Here is a 13,165-nt window from a genome sequence, read left to right as displayed (position 1 = left end):
ACCTGAGGGTGGGAGCTCAGTCGAGTTTTCTGCGTCAGAAGGCTCTAGCGCACCCCCCAATGATATTATCGACAGCTCGTCCTCATCTGAAGCCCAAATGAAAGTCTGTGTGCATCATGAGACGCAACCAGGAACACCACCAGATGCAACATGCAAGAGGAGTGGGAGGTCCGTGGGGATTCACCCAGCAGAAACACTCTTGCTGTAGCTCTCGTGTTGTCCTGAGCTATAGCCGCAGTGTGGGTAGCAGCTGAGGTTTCTCCCTTTCTTACCAGAAAAGAGAGATGCGACCACAGCGTCACCATGGTCATGCTCTCACAACTTTATTTTATCTAACAATCAATGTTTTTTTTGTATAGGTTACCTCTATAAATATTTGAGATGTTTGATGCCACTATTTTAATAAGAAGAAAACTTATGTGTTATTTTATTTTCTGCTAATAAACTATATTCTAAAATATGATTAATGAAACCTCTGGTTTCTCCAGACGTCAGTTATTGTCAGCATACTCTTCAAGCTAGCAGCATTATCAAATTATATATTGCGATAAATATCAATATTGTTCAATTTGGCAAAAAATATGATCATATTTTTAGGCATATCAACCAGCCCTAGATGGAACTGCAGCTCTTGTCCGTGGTTAAATATAAATAAATATTTACATAAAAATATTTCTATTTTATCTTTTTTCTTGTGCTGTTGGAAAGCACAAATCCTAAGTGATCATTGCTCACTAACTTAAAGCCAATGAAAATAAGAAAGGGCTTCGTGGCACATTGGCTTCATTAGACGAGTCGAGTCTGAGCATCACAGACAAAGGAGGGGGGCCTTGCTTCTCCCATTTTAAAGAGCTTCTGTATTTTTCTGTACAGACTCTCCCAGAATATTGTATCAGTGGTCGGAAGGCAAAAAAGCAGAGGCTGATTTTTTGAATTTCACCTCAGTAATGAGAATTTTGTCACACCAATAAAGCCATTAAGTTCAGCAGATACCCAAACCCACACATGTCCGTGATGGCTAAATGTCAGACAATTCTCATAATCAATCAGCCCAGAACACCCGACACATTTTTCCCTAAACATTACCTTTCTACGTCATTGTGACTCTCTAAAGACAATTTGGAGGACGACACACACACTTACTCTCTCGCATATGACATCCATTGAGACCAGTGACCTGGAATTTCAGAGAGGCCGTTCTGAACCTGAATCATTGCCCTCATTAACTCCAAGAGCTGATTATGATGATAAATATGACACACGTCACTATCTCCTGGGCTCTCGTGAAGGGGGGAAAAAGAATTAAAAAAAAAAAAACAAGCACGGATTTAGGCACTATATATTCCACACTGTGGTCTACTGACGTCAGAGAGGGACGTCTAAAAGGGCTTGCTGTGCTATAACATCAAAGCTTGCACAATTACGGCTACACACATTCTCTTTCTTCACACTTCTTCCTAAGTGTGTGTGACATTAAACCAAGCACATGTAACACACCCCTGTTCACTGAAACACACAGTATGCACTTTTCTTGTCTTCCAATCCTCTTAAGAATTCATTAACAGCACATAAAGTTGTGGATCGTATGACAGTCACAGAACACACACTTAGATTACTTAATTTGAATAAACTGATTTTTTTCAATCATATTTATTAATATAATAAATAAATATAACTAGTAAATAAAAATACTGTTATGAAAACATATATAAAGACGTTTAAGACAACTATTCAAATACTTATACAATTTAATATAATTTTTAACACAAATGTTTAGTACAAATTGTTTTCTGTATGTTTTTTAAAGAAATCTCATACACTCAGCAAGGCTGCATTTATTTATCAAAAGCACAGTAAAACAGTAATACTGTGAAATATTATTACAGTTAAAATAATTGTTTTTAATACATTTTAAAATAATTTATTCCTTATTCTTGTGATGGCAAAGCTGAATTTTCAGCATCATTACTCCAGTCTTCAGTGTCACATGATACTTCAGAAATCATTCTAATATGCTGATTTTGTGCTCCAGATATATTTGTTTATATTTTTTTCAGGATTCTTTGACGAATAGAAAGTCCAAATGAAGAGCATTTATTTGAAACAGAAACAATTTTGTGATAATTTTAAAGTCTTTACAGTCAGTTTAATGCATTCTTGCTAAATAAGAATATTCATTTCTTAAAAAAAAAAAAAAAACATACTTGACCCCAAGTTATTTCACTCTTTTGTGTGGTACATGTGTCCATGTGAGCTTTATGTGCTCAGTGATTTCAATTTATAATATGTCAGAGGATGGATGCTAGCATAACCTCTGTTCTCTTAATCATTCTCTTTATCAACTCTTTTTTCTCAATTTAAAAAATAGAAAAAACAACTTTCATGCTCACTACAAATCTTCAAGAGGAAGAGTTTGAGGCTGTCAGCACTCAGCACTGTACGTACTGCACAAAATCATCCATTTCAACCCCCACTTAACGTCTGCAGCACCGCTTGACACACGAGTGATGTCATACTGCCTGTCAGGGTCCTTTCTGCCTGCTTACAGGATATTTTGTGTATGCATAAGGGGTCTGAACAAAGACGTTATATGGCCTCCTGTGTCTCTCTAATGCTGGCTCACAAACCCCTGGAAAGTACATGCCATTCTTGTGGAAGTGTGCCGTTTTCTGTGCTTAAAACAAACTTGGGTTGCAGAGCAATCTCAGAATAATGCATTTGTTCTGCAGTGGTGAACAGTCTCCATCTAAATGAATTCCTCATGAAATTACGCCAGCACAATAATTGCAAGGAAAATACACACAGATAATGACTGTCCTGTTAATGCCTTTAGGTGTTTCTTCAAATATGGGCACTTTTATGTTCCATGGGGTCATCTTGGAAATTTTTTACCATGCCTTCAGCATTTATTTTTGCTACTTTTAAAAATGTATATATATATTCTTAAAAATATCATCTTAAAATATAAAGAAATTATTTTTTACATTGTGAAAGCTATGATAATCTAAACAAAATGTGGAATACTTGGATAAACTTACATTTTTAAACAAACTGCCCCAAAGTTGTGGCATCATCATTCATAAAACAAGGAATGTTATGAGTAAAAATGCTAAGAAAATTCACTGTAAATATCACTTGTGAACAATGTATATTTGTGTGTGTGTGTGTGTGTGTGTGTGTGTGTGTGTGCTTTTGTTTATATTACATTGTGGGGACCAAATGTCCCCATGATGTAATATAAACCTGAGTTCACCTACATCGTGGGGACCAGCCAGCGGTCCCCACAATGTAAATGGGTTTATAAATCATATAGAATGAGTTTTTGTGAAAAAGTAAAAGTTTGCACAGTTTCCTGTGAGGGTTAGGTTTAGGGGTAGGGGCAGGGTAGGGGGATAGAATGTACAGTTTGTTCAGTGTAAAATGCATTGAAGTCTATGGAAAGTCCCCACAATTCACAAAAACAAACATGTGTGTGTGTGTGTGTGTGTCCTTTCCAGTAAAATCAAATTATGTAAAACTGTTATTTAATTTTGTGTATTTAGGATATATAGATGCTGGTTATGGAATTAGCCTTATAGCAAGACAAAAGCCATTTTTATTCCAAAAATGTTTGAAATTTTCATCAAAGTAATTTCCACCACTTGCTATTAAAACAATACACACAAAACACATAATTTACGATGTGGCGGAAAATATATTTTGGTGGAAATGTTCATTAAATAAATGAGAGTGTAATGAGAGTGTTTTTTTAAGAGTTGTTTTCTAAAGATCCCCATTTAAAAAGTGCCCATGACGAAACACTCTATTCAGCATGTTTACATGCCTTATTTATAATCCATAATAAAAAATAACCATAAAAAGTAAACTTCAGTAGTGTCACTGCTAAAACTGTACAAATGATACTAATGTTAATGCAATTAGCTATGAATAATTTGACTGTTGAGTTTAAAACAAGCAGTCGTAATTTAATGGTAAGCCATTAGAAAATAACATTCAGACTAATATACATATATATATATATATATATATATATATATATATATATATATATATATATATATATATATATATATATATATATATATATAGTGTGTTAGATTTGAATGATCAGAGCTTTCTGTTTAAAATCAGTTATAATAAATAGACATTCAAGAATACCAGGCGCAAGAAGCCTTAAATAATCTAATTACAGTACAAATATGTAGTAGGCCAAAAAAGAATTAAGAAAATGAGTACAAGAAATGAGATTCTAATATGATTCAACATACAGGATGGATATTGGTATCAGAGGGCAAAAGATTGGGATGGGTCAGATATTATTTTTAGGCTAAGGCTTGCCTCAATCTGCCCATATATTGTTATAATAAGATATCATTAATACTCATTTTCAAATAGCGAACAGAATGAGAGAAATGTATATTAAAAAGCTGGTTTAGACTAATGTTTTTTTTTTTTTTTTAATCTTCTGTACTCCTACAAATCCATAAGTGAGACTTTTTTTTATCTGAAATTGAATTGGATATAATTATAATTGGATATAATTTAGTATTGTTACTAATATTATTAAAATGGCCATTGCAATGATACACTTTTGCTACACAACTAAAAACATTCAAGCTGAACATTGTAGCTGAAAAACAGACTCCTCTCCCTTTAATAAGACATCTAAGCTTGTCTGTCTATCACAAGCTTTGACAGTTCTGAGAACAACTGTATCTGACATTGTACTGTTGTGAAGAAGAGAGAAGTGTGAGAGATTATTCGATTCATTATTTTAATCTCTTGACATCTCTGAAATATAATTTCTGATCAAAAAGATTCTAACATAACAAAAGCAAAATCTTGTTATCTCCTATTTATTCAAAAAGTAGGAGAGACCAGGGAGTTTTGTAACATTTAGTTTGCACTAGTTGTAAGAGGAAATATTCAAGTAGAATATTAAAATTAAAACTGAAATATAACTATTAGTATATGTATTGCGGTAATCAAATTTATTTGATCAATATAAGTATTTGGCTACGCCTCCTCAATATATCACACCATCTTTTCAGTTTTCACATTGAACTTTAACATACGTAACAGTTTAATGAAAAGGAAACAAATACAGAAATAAATGAGAAACATGTTTTCAAAACAAAATATAATGCAGACATGAAATTTCATTTACCTCAAATGTTTTTTTTTTTTTTTGAGGGGGGGGGGGGGGGTTGTCTTTTGCACATATTCTTACAATTACTGTCACCTCAGGAGGGTGGTTATGGGGACATTTTGTCCCCATAATGTAGGGTTTACCATGAACACACACACACACACACGTTGGGTTTTCATGTTTTATGGGGACTTTCCATAGACATAATGGTTTTTACACAGTACAAATTGTATATCCTAACCCTAAACCTAAAAATACTTATCACAGAAAACTCTCCGCATTTTTACATTTTCAAAAAACATCACTTAGTCTGATTTATAAGCTGTTTTCCTCATGGGACCAAAAAATGGCCCAACAAGGAAAAAGATTTTTAATATTGCCATTTTTGTGGGGACATTCTGTAGCGTTTACCAGGACCACACACACACAGGTTTGTTTGTGAGGACATTCCATAGGCATAATTGTTTTTATACTGTACATTCTATCCCCCTACACTACCCCTACTCCTAAACCTACATACCATCATAGCAAAACATTCTGCATTTTTACATTTTTAATAAAACACTGTTTATTATGTTTTTAAAGCTATTTAAAATACGAGGACTCATGAAATGTCCTCATATTTCATGTTTACGTCGTAATACCAGTGTAATACCCATGTCATTATACAAATTTGTGTCCTCATAAATCAAGAAAACAAGTACACACACACACACACACACACACACACACACACACACACACACACACACACACACACACACTACATGGAGCATTTTAATCATATGTGATTAAAGGTGTTTTAGGTCTTTTAATCATATTAATTCTATCATTTATCTAAATTGTAGCATATATAACAGATCATCATATGACATGGACATTTTCTTACATTCACTATTCTCTCTTTCTTTCTGTTGATTATATATATATAATCTACAATATACTAATTATAATGATGAATTATAATAGCTGCTTCAGTGCCTGAGAAGTGACTCAAACCTTTAATGCCATCTAGTGGTTAAAAGCTTTAGCTACACCTTAATTTTTTTCTTGGTAACAATATCTTTTATTGACAATAACATTAACAAACATTATTGCATTATGCTAAAAATTACTAGTTTATCAGATAACTAGCCTAACTATCATCCTTTTCCACATCCTTGGTTTACTGCACCACTGTACTTTCTGACAGAGAGACTTTGTTTCATGATGGTTATGCACTGTATAATCATCAGATACACATTTCCTGTTTTAAAACTATTTTAAAAAATTAAACACATTTTGAAATAAATATTCATATAAAAATTGTTGATTATTTTTAAAGACATTTTGCATTGTCTGTCCCTTTCCACCCCCCCCCCCCCCCCAGCGGAATCTCCACAGATTATGTATTTTTTTCCATAGATTATATATTTTTTGTGTGCTTGAAATGTTATTATAACTGTAAGAAGGGCAGTGCAAGCATCATACAGATGATGCAGATCCTTTTTTACAGAGTCAGCGATTTCCTGGGGTTTCTTTCAGCTTTCTGTCATCTAACATATATATTTTTTTTAATATTTGATTTAGACTAATATATCAGCCATATCAATTATTGGCCAATATTTGAATATTTTGACATACTCAAAATGGCCTTATTAAAGGTGGTCAATCTACCTAGTGTCAGTTCCCAAATCTACCAACAGCTTTTACAATATTTACATTGTATCATCAGCCATATAAAATGAAAACCCATATAAACACTATGAAACTATATACCAACTATATACACTCAAAATATCACACTTTTCCTGTTTGATAATATATTGAAAACATTCCAGACATTACGTATTTTACGTAACATATAATGTATGTAATAACATTTTACGTATTTGTAAGTGGTGTTTCATTCACACAAACATGTCTGTTATCCACCATGCTGATATTACTGGTCAAAAGTTTGGATTTTTTGTTTGTTTGTTTTTAAAAGAATACTATTATATAAAGATTACAATTATTTGATCAAATATATTTTTTAATCACTGCATTTATTGCTTTAATTTGATAAAAAAAGAAAAAGAAAATTGGGTCTGTTTTATACTGTAATATATTTTAAAATGTAATTTATGTGATGTCAAAGTTGAATTTTCAGCATCATTACTCCAGTCTTCAGTGTCACATGATCCTTCAGAAATCTAATATACTGAAACATTTTTTATTATTATCAATGTTGAAAACTAATTAATATTTTTATGGACACCATGATACACTACCATTTAAAAGTCTAGGGTAATTTTATTTTTGTACTTTTATTCAGCAAAGATACACTACATTGATCAGAAATGACAGTAAAGGCAAATATAATGTTACAAAAAATATATTCTGAATAGATGCAGTTCTTTTTAACCATTTTTACTGTATTTTTGATCAAATAAATGGCCTTGGTGAGTATAAGATACTTCTTTTAAAAACATAAAAAATTTAAAGATAATACAATCCATTATAACAACAATATACTAAAAATGTAGACCACATTTTATTTGTATATGCCACGACAGTCAGACATATATACATTGTACGGCTAATTAAAACCAACAATTAACAAATATATACAGTAGTGGCAAAAAATTATGTCTGGAGGGTATTGGTTTGGGGATTTGTTTTTAACAAACCAACAAATTCGATTAAATCATCAAAATATGAGGAAAATATTTTATTTTATTTTTTTTTAAATGGGGGTATAATGCTATTTCATGCATTCTGACTTATTTACACTGTTAAAGAGTTGGATTCTCATGCTAAACATGGCCAAAGTTTCAAAACACGAGTTGGACTTATAACAGTATTTCTGTGCCAAAAATACTCTTCCAAATCCTCACAAACTTCCGGGGGTTTTTTTCCAGTATGGGCCTGAGTGACGTAAACAGGGGCAAAATTCCTTGTATGGGTACTTCTCCCGGAAGGGAGCACACGTTGCCCATCAACGCGCGTTCGGCTTTATGGAAGTCGTCGGCAGTGCTGCACAGGTCACAGGACTTCAAGAAATCAACAATGTCACCAAAGAAGTGTGTTTTTGGTTGTGAGGGAAAGATAACCTTGCTTCCCAAAGAACCCAGCATTAAGTGGAGCTGAGAGTTTTGTGCTCGCGCATTACATTGACACACTCTCGATATATGTCATTAAAATAACCATAGAAAATGATAGTTTCAATCTCTTTTTTATTGGTTAAAATGAACAGAGAATATCTCGTGTTTTTCCGTGGTTGGTCGAGCCCTTGGGATCGGCACTTATGGTTTCATAAACAAGGCCCAGTCCATGCTGGATTTACAGATCGTTTGAAACTGAAAGACGGAGCGGTCACAGCGGTAATGATCCGGTCATGAGTCGTAACCGCAGGTGGTGAGTAAAACTGCTTCAAATGTCTGTTTTGTTGGCAATAGGCGCCTAAGTGCATATAATGTAAACAATACGAACATAGTGAATTCATAAATTCATTATTCATCATTCACTATACGCTATATTCATTATAGTGATTCAAAAGTTATCCATGGATAATGCGATGGTGTATTGAGTGTGTTTAAATATATTTGTTTAGCTGACCATTGATAGCTTGCAGTCGATCTCTACACAAAAGCTGAGCGTGCTCGTCACTCTATCTCCGCTCACAACTACACGCCTCCAGGCACTCGGCTGTTTTCGGAAAGACTCGGTACAGCTTATGTATCTTTTATAAATATGATAAGACTAAAGACTTTTTGGCGATATGAAGGATGCTTTACTAATCTATAGGTACTTAAGATTAACATGAGATTGGCAGAAACTGTGTGTGATTGGTTAAAGGTGTTTATCTGACAAAATTATTTGGCAAAAGAGTGGAAAACGACAGCTACAGGTTTTACTATGCATAGAAACAAAAAGCTCAAAAGAAAAAGCATACATTGACTACATCAGTTATTAATTTAATCTTGTTTTGCATGTGTACATAATTGCTTTGTATGACAGCCTTCTGGTCAAAAAAAGAATGTTTGTAACCAAATAGTATTTTGTTTTTTGTTTTTTTCATTATTTGTATTTTTCAATGGTGTCCCACAACTGTTTGGTTACAAACATTCTTCAAAAATGTATTCCTTTGTATTCAGCAGAACATATAGCCTACTATTTATAAATGATGACAGATTTTTGAACTATCCCTTTAATATGTGCTTTATAATGACTAATAAACAGCCAATGTCCTAATAATATGCAAGCTAATAAGCAACTAGTTAATAGTGAGAATTGGACCCTAAAATGAAGTGTTGCCTGGTTTTTAGACATACAGTAGAGTTATGTAGACATTGTTAATGATTTGTTTATGAGATCATGATGGACATGGAGCACGGTGTACAAGCTTGCACAGTTACGCAGATGCCACGCTCCACAGGCTAAAGGAAGTGCCCGCTTCCCCGTTCGCACTAGCCAAAGGGAAACTCGCATTCTGGCTCACGCTCACAGAATGCAGCCAACAAACCTGCTGCTGGGTCACACAATGTGTGTAAACAACATGACAGTGCTCCCCCAGTCACCCCGAGAGAGCGAGAGAGGCATGACCTTCACATGGATTTCACATAGCAACACAGAGCCATGGTAGCAAAGCTTGTGTGTTGGTATATTTTGGTGTAGGTATTCATATCAAAGATGCTTAAGGTGAATTTACACACACACATATATATATAGTAAATTTATATTTACAAAATGGATTTGGATCAAAAATTTCTATGTAAATACATTCTGAGGGGTTTACATTCTTCAAAGGCCCAAGTCAACAAGACATGTCGTGCAGTGCATGGACTACAATGCTAATAGGATGCATTATAAATGCAATGTGTTGTGATGTCATGACACTCTGAAAGAATCCAGTGTTTATAATTTATGCAAGCAATGCTAGACATCTTGTGCTTGACAGCGCATTACTGAATTCACCCTTTGGGAGTCGATGGAGACTCCTACATGCTATCTTGCGCTTCCACATCTATCTTCCTTTCAAAGTTCTTCTCTTTTTCACGTGTTTGATCCTGAAACATAATGGCTCACTCAAAAGTGTTACTGTAGTTCTATGACAGAATGTTGAAGCTGAAAAACACATTTCAGCACAAAATCAAAACAGACCTAAACTTTTCATGAACAAACTTTCCAAATTTTGACAAAACATTTTGAATGGTGTAGGGGAGAGCGGGGTAAGTTGTCACACTTTTCACAGGTGTCTAACATGTACTGAGCACCATACATGACAATGTTATAAATGTCATACCAAATGAAAGAAGGAAGTCTTGGGCACATATGTTGTATTCATTACATTTTCAAATCTTATCTCATTATGGAGTTGTAGACTGTTGAATAGAGAATGTGCATTTGTGACAATTTGCCCCATCGGTGGGTAAGTTGTCACACTAGATTATCTAAAAATAAGAACACAACTACTTAATTGTTAATATTGATTATAATTTCAATCAAAACACATCAATTATAATTATAACACATTTCAATTATAATTTTAATTCAAACCAGAACTGGAAATATAAACAATCATGCCTAGAGAATTTGGAAAAACAATTATTTAAATCCAAACAATACATATTTCAATCAAAACACATTAAGTGGCATGACCACTTTACTTTAAACTTTAAACTCAAATTTGACATTGACATTGACATTGACATGTGTGCTAATGTTGGCTAAATCTCAAGGTTCGCTCAACATAGCAGTCAGCTAAAGTATCAAAAGACACGTTATTGTCTCCTCTGTGTGCAAAATAATAATTTTTAACATTCATACCTAACAAAGTTGTATTGCATAAAATGTAAAGTGCAAATTTTTTACTTTTTAAGCCAAAAAATAAGAAACTTTTGCTAACCTCTGATTAGAGTGATCTTGAACACATCCACATGTGACCAGGAAGTTGACTATGGAAGAAGAAGACACACAAAGTGGCTATTTGATTTTTATAGAGCCTCTAGTTTTGGAGTAATGAAGAGTGTGACAACTTACCCCGCTCTCCCCTACACATAGCAGTTAATTTCTGTCAAGTGTCCTTATTAATTTATTTTAACTGTAGTTTTCTACAATGTATTTTTCTGTTACTATATTGGACAGCTATATTGCCTGGTTAAGGAGCAGGTTTCTTGGATAGTCTATGAGTTCAGGTTTTCTCTCACGAGTGGACGAGTTGTGTGATTTTGCTCGCAGCAAGGGGCGGATTTTTTAAAGTCAAAGCATCTGTATTTTCTCTCACTCCTTCCTTCATCACTCTGAGCAGGTTTCTCTGACTAGAGCGGAAAAGGAAAACATGGAGTGGATCTGGAGCCGAGTAATTACAGGACACTACAGCTCCACTCTTTGCTGCCATCCAAGCTTTCAGTCTGTGCATTGCTCCGTGACACACGAAGTTCGATGCTGATCTATCTATCTATCTATCTATCTATCTATCTATCTATCTATCTATCTATCTATCTATCTATCTATCTATCTATCTATCTATCTATCTATCTATCTATGTGCAGTCACTTGTCCTTACCTAATATATGGATTAATACAACAGAGGGTAAAAATATCAATAATTTCTGCCTACTAGATTTAGACCAAGTTAGAGGAACATTTTCAGAGAGTGAGGGAAAACAAGAGGTTAAATTAGAAAATACTATTATGTTTTTGCTTGTACATTCTAGGGTCTCTGAGACCCCAATCATAACATTAAGTCAGTCTTAAGTGTGACGCTTGGGTTTGAAATACTGCGTAAGCTGCACACTGATATGTGCGGATATGTTTTCAGAAAAGACCCTACCATGAGAATTCAGTCTAAGTATGGAGGAATTAGATCATACCTTGTTGAAGGGAATCCTCAGTGCCCGCAAGCTCCCCACCGCCACCACCATCGTCGTCTGGAGTTTTGCGTTTCTTCGACATTGGCGGTCTAATATGACGCGATCTCTGTTGTCTGTTTGTTCTTGGCTCAAAACGGATATACGAATGAGGACGATAAACACTCAATTGTCTGGGCAAGCACATAAAATTGGCAGGATGTCGACAGTTGAAACCTTCACAAAGCACGATCCCCATTCATTCGGGCATCCACAGTTCCCAATTCTCTCCACTACGAAACAAACGCAACGGGAGCAAAAGTTGGCATGGTCGCGGGTGATGATGCTGGTAAAGCAATGTGTGAATTTAAAAAGAAGAAGATGATGACGAAAGAAGAGAAAAACGAATATATATTAAAAAAAAAAACTTAAAAAAAAAATGTTAAGCTTCATACTTAAAGCATAAGAAAAACGCACGGATTTCCCCTGACAAATGAGAGATGTTGCTACAAAAGTGATTTGCGCATCACGTGTGCCCGGGATTATACTGAAGCAGAAAAGTACGCATCCACGACATTTTGCAACTCAAATCGCTCTCGTCTCTTCGCAGAAGCACGAACACCCACAATGTTGACCATGTTATTGTGATACACAGCAGTACTAACATTTTTCAGGTATGTTATCTCAATGACGCCCTGTTCAACTGTCAGTCAGCCGAGTTCGCCTTACAGCCAGTGAACTTCTTGTAAACGAGCTGCAAAGAGTCGATTTGAAAAGTCACCGTTGTCTGTTACTCAAGTCAACGCAGAAACAATAGTCATCTAGGGAGATTTTCTCTTTGTCTGTATGGGTCCAGTTTAGAGCGATGGCAGAGCTCCAATCGATACCATCAAATGCTGGACGGACAGAACACAACACTGTACCTTTGCTTTTACACAGAAATCATCTTTCCAGCGATGCGTTAACGATGTTCGCCTTGTGTTGAGCACGTTCTTCTCAAAACTTCTTAGTCCGGTTGCTAGGAAACCACCACGGATTCATGATTTTAGCGCTCTCTTGATTTTAAGTGACTTCAACTTTACGCAGAGATAGTTTTCGTAGTTTTTTGAGCGTAAACGCTCTGTGTGTGTTTGGTGGCACGAAACAGTTTAAGAATTCTGTATAGGCTCCATCATCAGCAGCATCATCGGGGCTTTAGCGTTTC

General features: G+C 34.8%; 1 protein-coding gene across 6 annotated transcripts in view; it reads right to left on the bottom strand.

Annotated features, from left to right (window-relative positions):
• pde10a (phosphodiesterase 10A) overlaps nucleotides 1–12,342 on the bottom strand; it is a 156,031-nt gene extending 143,689 nt beyond the window's left edge. For 3 of the 6 annotated variants that reach the window (XM_067386703.1, XM_067386704.1, XM_067386708.1), the window contains exon 1: nucleotides 11,986–12,342. In XM_067386703.1, the coding sequence (XP_067242804.1) occupies nucleotides 11,986–12,220 (235 nt within the window). In that variant the 5' untranslated portion in view covers nucleotides 12,221–12,342. The remainder of the gene's footprint in view (nucleotides 1–11,985) is intronic. The other 3 variants (XM_067386705.1, XM_067386707.1, XM_067386706.1) reach the window with 1 other exon arrangement.
• Nucleotides 12,343–13,165: the final 823 nt, after the last annotated feature.

This window comes from Chanodichthys erythropterus, chromosome 5 (assembly GCF_024489055.1).
Source record: "Chanodichthys erythropterus isolate Z2021 chromosome 5, ASM2448905v1, whole genome shotgun sequence".
Taxonomy (NCBI): Eukaryota; Metazoa; Chordata; class Actinopteri; order Cypriniformes; family Xenocyprididae; genus Chanodichthys; species Chanodichthys erythropterus.
This window is presented reverse-complemented; position numbering and strand designations above follow the sequence as displayed.